The sequence below is a fragment of the Indicator indicator genome, chromosome 16, assembly GCF_027791375.1.
Source record: "Indicator indicator isolate 239-I01 chromosome 16, UM_Iind_1.1, whole genome shotgun sequence".
Taxonomy (NCBI): Eukaryota; Metazoa; Chordata; class Aves; order Piciformes; family Indicatoridae; genus Indicator; species Indicator indicator.
The window spans coordinates 8,511,149-8,524,762 of record NC_072025.1 but is presented as its reverse complement, the minus strand read 5'-3'; the positions used below and the strand labels follow the sequence as shown (position 1 = coordinate 8,524,762).

General features: G+C 37.1%; 1 protein-coding gene across 1 annotated transcript in view; it reads left to right on the top strand.

Moving 5' to 3' along the window:
* The window catches only part of CGNL1 (cingulin like 1), a 49,219-nt gene extending 47,640 nt beyond the window's left edge, over positions 1-1,579 (top strand). Inside the window, exons 18-19 of the mRNA XM_054387819.1 lie at positions 487-650; positions 1,296-1,579. Coding sequence (XP_054243794.1) covers positions 487-650; positions 1,296-1,431 — 300 coding nt within the window. The 3' untranslated portion in view covers positions 1,432-1,579. The remainder of the gene's footprint in view (positions 1-486; positions 651-1,295) is intronic.
* The last annotated feature ends 12,035 nt before the right edge of the window (positions 1,580-13,614 follow it).

The following is a 13,614-nucleotide window of genomic DNA, read 5'->3' as shown; positions in this document are numbered from 1 at the left end:
TTCTAATAGCACTGTGCTCTACAGTTCCTGTGGTCTTTCTTAAAACATAGTTTGTTTCAGTACATAAATCAGTTAATATCCTGTCTAGAGAATGAATAGTACATTTCAAATTTTAGATATCTGTCGAGGGAGTAATCTTTCAAAATCCTCTGGGATTTTAAAACATATTTAAGGTATCTGTCCAGTAAAGTTGCTTAACTTGAACACACTAATAGCTCCAGTCACTCCTTATTGATAACTGGCTCTTGCTATCACATGGTACTGTCTTAGTCTTACAAACCTATGTTTGTTTGTTGCTGTTTTGTTGTCTTCAAAAATTGTATCTCGCTTTTCTCAAACTCTAATGCTGACTTGAGTATTTTTGAAGCATAGGATCACGGTGTCACTACACTGGCAAAGTTGTGTCTTTATTCTCTCGTACATGCTGGAAGAATAAAATTCCTTTAATAAAATGTCTTCTAATCATCTGGTATGTAAATATTTCAGTTGAGTTTGCGTTTGAAAGCGATGAAACGTCAAGTTGAAGAAGCTGAAGAAGAAATAGACAGACTGGAAAGTGCTAAAAAGAAACTCCAGAGAGAACTGGAAGAGCAACTAGACATGAATGAGCAATTGCAAGGACAGCTTAATGCTGTGAAGAAGGAATTAAGGTAGGGTGACTTGTCAGACCTTACAAGTATGTGTTGCACCACCACTCACAAGATTGATCTCCTTCTTCTTTTGTCTATAAACTGAGGGCTTCCTCTAATAAACTGTGACTTTATCATAAGCAGAAAGAGTTTAAGAGACAGACCTTTGAAACTCTTCTGCATCTTCTTTCTCTACAAATGTTCTCCAAGTCTTTCCAGGGTGCTCTAGGTGCCCAAACCTTCTTTCCAAACCCTGCCTGGTGAATAAAGTCATCGAGGAAGGGAATACAAAATGGAAAAAGGTGGTATACTCAACAATTTTATCATGTGTGGTAAAAATGTCCTACTAATATCTGAGTGATACAGCTCTCTTGTGTTAGCTTTCCTCAGCCATTTTTTAACATCTCAGCATGCAAAGTATACAGTGTCCCCTCTCTGTGACTTTATTGGTGCTTGAAAATTAGATTAATCGGTTATCTTTGTTCTCTTGCATGTTTCTTCCATGTAAGATGTAGTCTATGATAACTTGTGTTCCAATAGGGGTAGTTTTCTTCCACATCCTTTAAAAGTGTAAATCCTACCTGTCAATGTTCTAAGCTTTACATAAATGTTCTGCATGTAGATGTACACTTTTAATAGCAAAGATGTGTATTTTTGTTTTAGTAGACTAAAGAAGTCACCGAGTAAAGTGTTGGCTGATTCTGATGATGATGACGATGATGATTTCAGCACGGATGGGGATAGTCTCTGTGAAGTACCTTCGGGAAGTAACTTTTCCAAAGACGATGACACAAAAATCTAAATAAATATTGAATCTGTGATTCCTTGAAAGGACTGGAAGAATAACATAAATTATCAAGAGACTGGATTTTATATAAGCCAAATGACATAAAGGGATTTAAGAGTTGGGAATATAATTTTTCCACTGTGCCATTTTCTTATTTAGATCTCCACTTTTTTTATAACGCAATTCAGTTACCTATAATAAACTCAGAAACATCTTTATATAGCTGCTACTGAAGACGTGGGCATAATGTTTCACATTGGAAATGTGATTTTGCTAAAATTCTCGTTAAGTAAAAAGCCATTTGAAAGTAATTCAAGTTAGTTTGTAGTTATTAAAAGCTTTTCTCTAAATTAAGGAAACCACAGAAGATTATTTAATAATTGTAAGTAGGGGGAAATTATGTATAAAATGTAAATATTTTAAACCTGATCTTTTTGTTGACTGCTTTAGTAATCTTTTGTAAAGTCTCTAATATTTTATGAATCACTTTTATGTGTAAAGTACTGAAATTTATACTGAATGCTATATTTAGGGTTTAACTAAGAAAGCAAATGAAAATTAATACATTTTGTGTACTATAGAGCAGATTCATAGTTCCTGAGTGAGAAAGTACATTCCCATTTTAAAAACAATGCACATTTTATTGTATGTATTCTGTATATTAGAGGGCAAATATTAGTCCTGCCTGTTGACTTTAAAAGGACCATGACATGATGAAAGAAGCTTCCCTACAGCTTTCTTGTAAACCTTGTTTGGAAAGCTTTCTGTTCTTAGTAGGGAAGGGTGAGAGTGAGGTCAGTTGTTACTTGCATCTTTAATTTCCTGAAATGGACTCCGTACTCCCAGAGTCAGAACATTATAGGCCTGCTGATTTGAGGATATCAGCACAGGCTTATCTTAAATTCTCTATGGAGTCCCACTCATTCCAGTAAAATTATTTCTGGTCTTTGATTTAAGTAGATGATTAAATCCATTTGTTAACCAATTCCAACTTTTTTTTTTATGCACCTGACAAGAAATTGCACCAAGAAACACAAAGCATGTAATCTGATTTTTCTTTCTAAGCTGTTCTTGAGCATTTATTAGTGATATAGTGCAGTGTATGGTCATATATCCACATACCCATATTTCATTTTACAGAAGTATCTGCATTTTGGGTGATCACAAACTTGCAAGAAATTTTAAAGAAAAAGAAAAAGTATTGCAAATTTTATTGTAAAAACATTTTTCATTTTATTGCTAAAAGTAAATGGGTTCTTTTGCCATTTACATTACATGAGACCATTTTTACTCCCTTGCAATTCTGGAATTCTAAGGAAAGGATGCTACCACATGACTTTATTCATAAACTATAGCTAAGTCCTGTCTGATTATTAGTATTTGTCCTTAGTTACAAGTTAGTGGGCACTTGTCTGTTGAATGGACCAAAAAACAATGTAATGTGATTATAAAAAATACTTTAAACTGAAGTTTCAGGGAGCTTCCCATTACTCTCACAAAGGCAAGGAGAAATTTAACAGCTCTGTAAAAGCAAGATGGACAGACTTGGTTAAGGTAAAAGTCCTGACAAGGGCAGTATCTATTTTCATATTTTCATATGATTATATGGAATGAAACTCCTGCCTGCCAGATCAGAAACATATTAATGTGTCACTCTTTTGCCATGTAAATCCTTTCAACTTAATTTTGATGGTGTTTAGATATATGGGAAATAACATGAATGGAATAGCTGGAATCCTCTGTCTCTAAATCTTGGACATCTTTTCTAGCAGCATGTGTCATATCATTTTTTGCTGTACTAGCTTTACTACTTTGACCACATAGAAACAGCCTTTCCACCACCAAGATCTGCACTACACCATACTGACAGTCATCATATAACCTGTTGTGATATATTTTTTTTGTTTTTTCATTTGCTTGTTTATGTAGTCTTTAAGCAACTGATTCCAATCTCTAGCACTGCGTCCTGATGTTCATAGATCACTGTGATTTCCAACCACTGGGAGAAAATCACGTAATATTGCATCTACCTCCAGTTGCATTAACCTGTAAAAGATAAATTCATTTAAAATAAACAGTCAGCTCTTTTAGTTTTACTTTGTATGTGAACATAGTTTGATATGACAATTGATTTCCTATGGAAGGTGTATGCGTTAAAAATATAACAAGAAAATAATTATCTGGGAAATACTGACGCTGTAAACAAGATTCTATACTTTACTGGTTTTGGATTGCTATGTTCTTTGTAACTTGTAAAGCAGGTGGCTTCTGTAATGTCTAGAAGCTTCCTTTTCTGATTTGACCTTGTAAGTTAGGAGAAAGACACATTGTTGCAGACTCCTACTGGGAGAAATCCTGCTTATTAGATCTGGACCTGGACCTGCCCCTGCCCTGCATGTCCTTGTTAAAAAGAACTTGTCTTTAGTTTTTTCTCCAATGACATAACTAAAATCAAACAAAATCTCAAGATGTTGAAAAGGATGTTTCAACTTGGTCACAAAACAGCTGGTAACTCTATTACATGCTAGCTATGGTGACAATAGGGTCTAGATCTTGATTGCCACATAAAACCCCTTGAAATAGTAATTTAAAGATGTCTGATTTGTCCACACCATCTCATACTAGTTTTTGCTCAGAACTCCTCTCAAGATTTCGTCTATAATTTTTTTCCTGATATTTTCATGTAATAGTTTTTAAAATTAATTTCAGAAGAACCTCTGGACTCATAAAAGGAAGCAGGAGAGAGAATATTTAAAGAAACATGGTTTTGAGACATTTGGTCCCTAGAAGTTTGTAGCAACATCAGAGTCCCTGATGTATTACAGAGATATGGCTTGAATTCTGAGCTGTAGAGACCTTCCGTTTTCTTCAGTGATAACTGTAATATCTCATAAACAGACCCAAACTAAATAACTTGGTACAAACATAACTTTATGATTTATATAGTGGGTGCTTCTCTCTCAGTATAAGCAACCTATGACAAGCAGTGAATTCTTTTGTCCTCTCTGGGATTAGTGGCCCCTCATATCCCACTAAGATCTTGACCATTTTTATGTAGTGAGAGATTCTCTACAAAACCAGTATTTCTTCCCATTAAAATTCTATTCTATTTAAATATACATGTTCTTCAAATTGCCATGTAAGATTAGTATTGCCGTATTCAATTCCTGACAACTTGTGCTTGAAGAGGATTTATATGGTCTTTTATAATTCCTGGCTTAGAACTTGAGTTTGATTCTCAATTTTGAGCATTTTCACTAATCAGTTATGCTCTGGTAGATCCTTGTGGGTTTCTGAGTCTACTTTTATAGATAGAAAATAAAAATTAACTTCTACAAGAATGTTTTAATGGTTTAAATCACTAAAATTTTCAAGTGCTCCAAGATCTTTCAATAACTATTACTATGCAATGCCAAATAAATATATTTGTAAAACGAGTGATCAAAATCCTTATGTCCTCCATAGACTCCACATTCACTATCCAAGTAATAAAGTTAAGGATATCTGCCCTTGAATTGGAAGGGCATCTCTTTCATAAAAGTGTGAAGGTATTTCAGACATCATGCTTCTTTTTAGTTCATCAAGAAAGAAAATGGAAAAGTCATCTGCTTGCTATCCCCTGTACCTGCTTCCCTACACTGCATGGTAAGGGAAACCCTACACTGTTTAGTCACCAAGCAGATGTCTTCTCCCCCACAATGTTGTGTCTTGGTGATAAGATTATAACTTATTAATTAATCTACATATTCCTCTGATTTATACTTTTTGATTAATCCATATATGCCTTTGATTTATCCTCATTCTTTTCTCAACATAATTCTTTCCTTTTCTTGATTAACTAATCTGTTCTGATTGATAGCTGATACTCTAAATTATTCCAGAAGCCATGTGCATTCGCAGTTTTTTTACACACCAGCTATGTGCTTTGCTGAGCGAGCTACACAGTGCAATAGCTTCAACTTGTAGGCTTTTTCTGGATCACACAGCATATTTCAGTAATTAATGCTTTTAGCATACTGGAGCTTCCTATCCTATGAGTGAAGCCACACATTTCAGCTGCTTAATTTCTACCAACTGCAGTTATCAAGCAATACTGCAGAATGTTCAAAGACTTTGCTAAAAGAGCAACAACATTATTTAGGTTTTTCCAGAGTTTATAACACATTCAATTTGTTCTCTCTTTATGTTTGTTTTGTATTGTTTTGTTTATAAGGTGCTTATTAGGTCACATATTTAACACTGACCTTATTATCTCATAGTAGTGAAAATCATGTTGTAATTTCAGAATTTATTTGTGAGCACTGAGCTATTGAGAAAAAGGTATAGAAACTAATAACAACATGGTTTGCAGTACAGGTTTGCTTTTTTGACATGTAAGAAAGGAAAGACTTAAAAAGGAGAGTAAAGTCCGACAGACAAGGTAGAATGCAGTAATGAATTGTGCTTGCCTAACTCAGTAGAAGTGTGACAGCCCTTTAATGGTTAACGTCAGTGAACCTCATGGGAGGTCAGCAGAAACTGTATTATGTGAGAATATTTTTTTTTCTTCACTTCTAGTAGCAATTTGCTGGTTTATACAGATTCTGAAGTGTCATGCCATTAGCAGAAGAACAGGCAAAAAAAAAAAAAAATTACCTAAATCCTGAGCACAGGTGAAGAGTGAATGTTTAAACTATCCCAGGTTGCCAGTAGGTAAACTATATGAACACCACCTCTATGTGAGCGCAAAGGGACTCATAACAGGTAACTTGAGCTTTTTTGTGTTTTCTCTGTACTTCTGCTTCTTCAGCAGAATGGATTTTCTGAACAACGCTTTATCTGTTAGGTTGCTAAGCTACTTTCACTAGTTTCAAGCAGTCGTCTTTGACTGCATGCAGTCTAGCTAGGATGAAATCTACCAACATTGTAATGTGAGCTAAGGGAGAAAATATAGACAGTAAGGAAGGTCAATGCAGGATCCAGTTTGATTAGCTGGATTTTGACCTTCCCTTCATTCCTCTCTAAGAGTTTGTCATTGAATGCTGTTTAAGCTATTTAAAACCTACAGATATATCCATCCCAGTTTTATTTCCAGGGAAGGACTAAAGAGGTTCAAGATCAGGACAGTAGGGAGCACATTGAAGTTCTGCTAGAAAATGCCTGTTTGTTGTATGCATTTACAGGAAAGATTTCTCAAAGAGAGTCCAGCTGAGACAAACAATAGAGCTAAAAAAAGGAGCAGCATACGTTTCTAATATTTCTGTGGATGTCCTGTAAATGGAAACTGATTAGCTGCATAGCCCTGTGCAGCACAGGTAGTTCTGTTTTGCAGAAATGCTTTCAGTCTCTTCAAACTTGGATACCCGAGTGCCTGCCAGTATCAGAAACATCTGTTTTATGTGACTCATATTTTCCCTTATTTTTTTTTCCCCTAGAATGAGTGTGTAGTTCTGTTTTCCATTGGATTTGGCTTTTTGTCAAATAGGTGTTTACTTCTGTGTCTTTTTGTGAGAGAGAAAGAATTGCTGCTGTTGGAGTGGTAAGAGAGATGAGACTGTTTGGGACACATCACTGGGAAAATTCAGTCTGTGCCAGAGATGAAATTTATTTTCTAGAAAGCAGTTCCACTGTGTATAGGAGAGCTGAGCTGTTGACTAAAAGTTCACCTCTCACATCAACAAAGCTGGCTATTTTCAGTCCAGTGTTTCCTTCATTTTCCTAGGAGATAAGGGCCAAGACATGGAATTCCTCTTGGATGAAGCTGCCAGCATTTTTACTAGAGATGAGACTGAGATTGGTATACTTTTTATTTTGTTCTTCAAATCTTTTGGTTAAAGCACAGCAAATACTACTTAAGGGAAAATGACTCGTTGGGTATTCATGACTAGGGTGCAAGAACAAATACATATGTGCACACATGCACACTCTGAAGGCAGAGATGGGCTTGCATTGCTGCAAGTGCTGTATCAACAGATTTGGTGCCTGCATGAAAACATAATCCCAGGTGTTTAAAACTGATACACAAATTCAGTAGCTATAGTCACACTGTGGTTACTGTAAATCCTTCCCAGTGCAGATCACTGTAATCTGAGTTCTGGCATTTGCTGGGATATCTGCTGTATTAAAGAGCTTTTTAACAGTCTTAACAAGGCTCTTAATTTATCTTTTAAACACTTTACCAGAAGAAAAACAAAGGAAGTTTAACCATCCAGAGAACACAGGGTGACCTAATAGATGGAAGTAGAGCCAGGAGGATTCTGGTTTCTAGTCCCTTTGAGCTGCTGCTTCAGTCCTTGACCTCCTCATGCTTTTGTTAACATGCCTAGAAAACGGAGCACAAAAACTAGACTTTGAAAACTTGATTTTGTGTCTGTGTTAATAGGAGTAAATGCCAAGGATCTGAGTTTTCAGCATATCTGCTTTCTGTGCTGTCTAGCTCTTTGCCCTGCAGTCTCTGATATGCCTCAATGCTTTTCAAGTGGGAAACTGTTTTACCTGCCACACAGCTGAGACTGAAGATCTCATGCTGACTGAAGTAACCAGCAGACTCTGTGCAGAGCAACAGCCTTAAGTCTAGATTTCCTTGCTTTATGGGGAGTTTCAAATGTGTTTATCTTCAAGAGAGCAAGTGGTTTGTTGTGTAACAGGTAGAATGGCTATGAAAAGAGGGGATTAAAAAACAACATCCAGTAAAACTATATGAAGGCTGTAATATTAGCCAGCTAAAGAACGGAAGCTTCCTGAATCAAACTGTTTACTGTAAACACAGCTCACTGTGCCTTGCTGTTTTAGTGCACATTGTGTGCCATACACAGCTATTTTAATGAGAAGGTCAAATTCACAATTCAGATCAAAATGTCTTTCCCGAATGTGAACTTAAGCATTACTGAGAGCCACAGTGGAAGGCCATGGTCTTTGTGGTTCTGTATGCAATAGTGCATAAAGATAAATATTTGGCTAGATGTCCAAGGGCAGTCTGAGCTTCCTGTAGAGCTCAAGACAACTCACCTCTTCAGTTTGCCTAGCATTGTTTGACTAGGAAATGTTCTCAGACTGAATTTAAGTGTTGTGGGATAAAAGCAGTGAAGAGAAAAGAATGAATAACAAATAGCCTACTACCAGCTTCTTGCTGTATGAGGGGAATCTTAATAGGTGTGCATACAATGAGCCTCCTGTATACATGTGCCATACTGGTGCTATTGATATGGAGTGGGGATGACAGAAGAAAAACTGTAATCTATTTAATCAACCTTCTTTCTTCTTCAGCCCTTATTGCTGTTGCTGCCTTCTCTACTGAGAAAATGAACTGTGTTGACGTTGGGAAACCCCTACTCAATAACTTAGATTCCTTCATTTTCTGTGCAGGAGAAAGGTAGCTCTAAGTTTATACATACATAACAAATCAAGTCAAAATGCTCACAGACTCAACTATTTGTTTTTAAAATGAAACATTCCGTTAAATGATATGTATGTGCCAACAAGTAAATGTTTGCATGAAATAGGTCCTACAAAACTGTATTTTTTTTTAAAGATAAAATTGGATTTTCATCAGACCTGTCCCTCTGACTACTATCATGAAGCAAACCCCAGCAGCATCCCCTGACAGGCCATCTACTTAGCACATAACAGCTCTGCAAAGGTGCAGGTAAGTTGTGCAGTTGATTTGTGCTATGCTCTGATGTGCTTTCTAACATGGTATCTGGCTGATGGTCTCTCTTGCACATCCAGCTGTGGTCTTTCCTTCATCAGTGACAAGTGCAGACACTGTTGGAAGGTCCAATGCATGGCTTCTTTGGACACAGCCCAGGATACAGTTGGCCTTGTGGGCTGCAAGTGTACATTGTTCATTCATGTTTAGCTTCTCATTCTCCACAGGCTGTATGCAATCCACTCATTGCCCAACCTGTATTTGTGCTTGAGATTGCCCCAACCCATGTGCAGGACCTTGCACTTGGTCTTGTCAAACTTCATGAGATTCACACGTTGATGCCCCACTACACAAACAGAAATTGCACTTTCTAGAAGCATACATGCAGTGGTGGACTGCTGACCACAAACATGAGTGTGCACACCTGCCAGAGACCAGGGGTGATGCCCTTCTAGGATGCTCTGCAACTGAGTGCAGAGAGTCAGATAAAAGCAGCATGTTTTAACTTTGGTTGCCATTTTGTCTAGTCAGTCCAATAGTTTTCATCACCTTTATAATTGTCACAAATTTAGGAGTATAGTACAAAAAAGGGAGATTGATACACATGAACTTTGCTGCTTCTCTGAAACTTTTCTGTGCTTAAGAGAGTGTAGCATTTCTTGCTGTTGAGAAAAAAGGAAAAAAGGAAAAAACAAATAAAGTGATAGAAAGAGAAGGGTGGTGCAATGGTGCAAGTTTTCTGGAGAGGAGATTTTCCACTGAAATCATTTTCAAGGCTTGAGCATGGAAGCTGCAGTTATGATCAAGATGCTGCAGAGAGGTCCCTCATGGTGGATGCATGAGGGAGTGTGCCCCATAGGTGGCAGCAGAGAGGGACTGGTGGCCATAGCCGTGGGACTGCCCCTGCCTGTCTCAAAAGTCCTGGAAATGTGTGGCTTAATCCCATTTTGCAGGCACATCTTAATATGTGGTGAGTTGTGTTTAATGATGCAATGCCCTCTGCCATGGCTGTATGCATTTTGCTAAAATATGGATTTATTGCCAAGGATCTCATACATACACCCATGAAGCTGGTGACCACTTCCCATAGAGGTCATTGCTCAGTGGCACTACGGCCATATTTTTTCTGGCATCCTTTGATATAATGAGGATGGCAAAATTCATTCTTCTGCACTGCTAAGCATCCAGGGAGTTGTGCTGTAGCTGTTATTGCAGCTGAGGTATTGCACCCTCCTTGCTGACTTGCACTAACTGCACCTTAACAGTGCACTTTTGGTCTTATTTTCCCAGGCAGCAACTGGTGTGGTGCAAGTCACGATGTTCCCACTGCAAAGAAGGTTCCCATATAAACCAATGTAAAGGAGAGATTGTAAAGGGTATCTTGAAGCGTTAGAATATTGAAACTGAGCTCCTACCAAAGCCCAAATGTCTTACCAGACAGGAAATAATTTAATTTATTATTATACATAATATTATATGTGATTGTATTTTATTTAATTATTTAATCCTCTTTGGATATTAATTCTCCAGTGATTAAATACAGTACAGAATGGTCAGGTTGCCATTTAAGTAGTCTGTACAAGAGTGCTTTTTAACAAAGGTCCTTTTCAGTACAGAATCAAAACAGCATTCAAGATGTTAAGTTGAATGAAGTGACTAATCTGAGATGGGGAATGGTGCTTTCCTGTAAAAGTGCTGCTGCTGTAAGAAGTATCCAGATACTATTGCATGACTCTAAAAGGACATAAAACCGAGTGGTTCCAAGTATGGAGAACTAAAGTTTTGAAGTCCAGAAAGAGCATAGTTAATATCTACTCCTTTTGTAGCCATGTAACAAGGAGACAATGACCAGGAACTGAGCAAGAAGAATCAAAATTTATATGTTTTTATAAAGTGTGATTAAACACACTGGTGCTGATGGTAGTAATTTAGCAAGAAACAGAAATTCTTAGCTAGTGAGAACACCCGTTATTCATGAAAATTATTAGAAATCCAGGGAGACATTTGGAGGCAGTGGGAGGATAATTAACATCTATCTATCTCCTGTGAAGTTATTACATATTTTTCTGGAACAGAAAATCCTGGCCATTGATAGAGAAGATAGACAGCAACTCTGATGCAGTCTAGTCTCTGCATAACAATGAATGATAATCTGGGAGGTGACTATGGCTGGACTGCAACTTGACAGAAAGAAGTTGTGAGAAAAAAGCTGTCTTTTGCCTGAACATGACCTGGGTTCATTCCACCTAACTTTGGGCATTGACCTTGGAAGATGTCAGAAATGTAAGAATAAGCAGGAGTGTTCAAGCTTTCACTGGGTTATGGAATTGTTTACACTTCTTCTTTGTGATCTTTCTCATCAGGGTTAGAACTTCATCTAAATAACCAATATGTTTCACTATTTTCTAGATCCTTCCATTGCCATCAGTGAATCACCTCTATGCTGAAATTATTCCAAACCTGAGGGTGAAAAACCTGTTTATGTGGTTACACCAGATTTATGCAGAAAAGCCATACTGTTAAACAGGAAGATTTGGCCAACTGGTAGGATCCAGAAAGCGTTCCAGTTATAGTCATCTTCCATTGCACTTTGTGCCCACATTAGCCACTGTCCCTTGCATAAGCCAAAGAAAGGATAACAATATCATATTGAAAAATTGGCTTCAACATTGTCTACCTAAGAACAGGGACAGAAGTGCTCAGCAGGAATAGAATTCTGTAGAGCACTTCAACAATTTTTGTCCAATGTTTAATTCTACAAGACCTTTTTGTCTAAGTATTTTCTCTTTCTTGTTAATTCATCAAAATGCTATGTGTATGTGTTAACACAGGAGAACCTCAGAGTTCACAGAAGGAAGGCAAATCCCCTTCCTTCCCTTCCCACAATATTTAGTGTCAGTTGTGTCACTCTCTCTGATCATTGCTAGCTGTAGGGTAAACCTGATCAGTAGCTCTGGCTGATGCATGCTAGCTAGCTCACCATTTTGTCTGACCCAAACCCAATCCTGTGTAAGTATCTATGTATCTCATTCTGCAATGCTAGTAACTTCTTCAGTGACCTGCAGCAGCAATGGATCTCTAGGTTAGTTATAAAAAGCTGGGAGATATTTTGTTTGTGCTACTTTAATTCTATTAACCCACATTAATATCCAGAGCACCTCCATTTACTTCTCAGATATTACCAGACAGATAGTAGTAAAAATGAGAGCAGAAGTAGGGCAATTTTTTTAGTGATTTTTCAATTCTTGTTCTGCAGCAGGGAGAATAGATGTTCCAGACAGGTCTGTTCTAATCATTATTTACTGACCATACCCCTCTTACATCTACTCTCTGTACTTACACCAGAATAACGTTGGAGTTCTAAAATCAGCAAGATTAAGTTGTACTAAATGAAAACATTTTTAATCATTTGTCATGCATGTCACTGTGTATGAGTGCATTTAAAATAAATCTCTCTGAATTGTGCTTAGACAAAGCTAACAGGAAAAGAACACATCTTGCAGAAGCTACATTTTGCAATAAACCCAGCAGCCCTATAGTGCTTATGCAAAAAATAAACCTGCATCAGGGAAGAATTTTAAATACATATCTTGAGATATGCCATTTCTGTTTTCCCCTGCCAGGTGAAATGAGATTCAGCCCAAGCAAGCTATAGGATATGTGCCCTTCTAGGACAGCTCGAAGAGGCCTAATAGAATCCCATGTGTTACTCAGTCGAGCAGCTCTGATTGCTTTTCAGGCTTTCAGGTAACTCCTCTCAAAGATTTCCAGAGGTGGAAATGTTGCTCTATTAAGCTATAATAAATAAACAAATACCTCAAGGAAGTAATCTGGATAGGCCAGAAATGCAGCTAAGCACAGTGAAGTTAGGAGAAAGAACAGCAGTTAATCATTCAAAGGGAAATTAAATTTTCAATTTAATGATAATAGCACCTTTTAGAAATCTATATCTACAAAATTAAATATATATTATTAAAATTCGTTTGGGCAACTGACGACTTCATCAACAGACATAAATTGAGATCTTCTTACAAAGGCATCAGAAGCATTAGAGACAAAGCCAGGCATCTGAGTAGAAAGAGTAAGATAAAACTAAGTTAGGAATGATATGAAAGGAACTGGCCTTCCGCAGAGCCTGCAAAGGGTTTGTTATAATAGAGTCACTATGCATGGCTTTCTGTTGTTTTATTGGTTTTTTTTGTTGTTGGGTTTTTGCGATTTGTTTCTTTTTTTTTTTCTGCACTTCCCTTGGACTCAAGTAGTGTGTTAGACTCAGTAAATTTTAGGCACATTGTGAAAAACAGAGAAAGCAGAAGAATTTTTTGGAGATGTCTGCCATCTAAATTTCCTTATTGAAATAAATTTACAGAATAAGTGAAAACCCCATGGAAGTAAATAGGTCTTTCAAGTCATTTTAAAGGTCTTTTGATCAAGTACTCTTTACTTTTTGTGGTGATTTTCTCTGGAGAGAGAAACCTGATGGAAATAGTTCTGCTGCAGAAACAATAGTAGAAATTTTAACTTCTGAATTGTGAATGATCTCACAAACTAGTTTATTTCCTTTTGTAGAG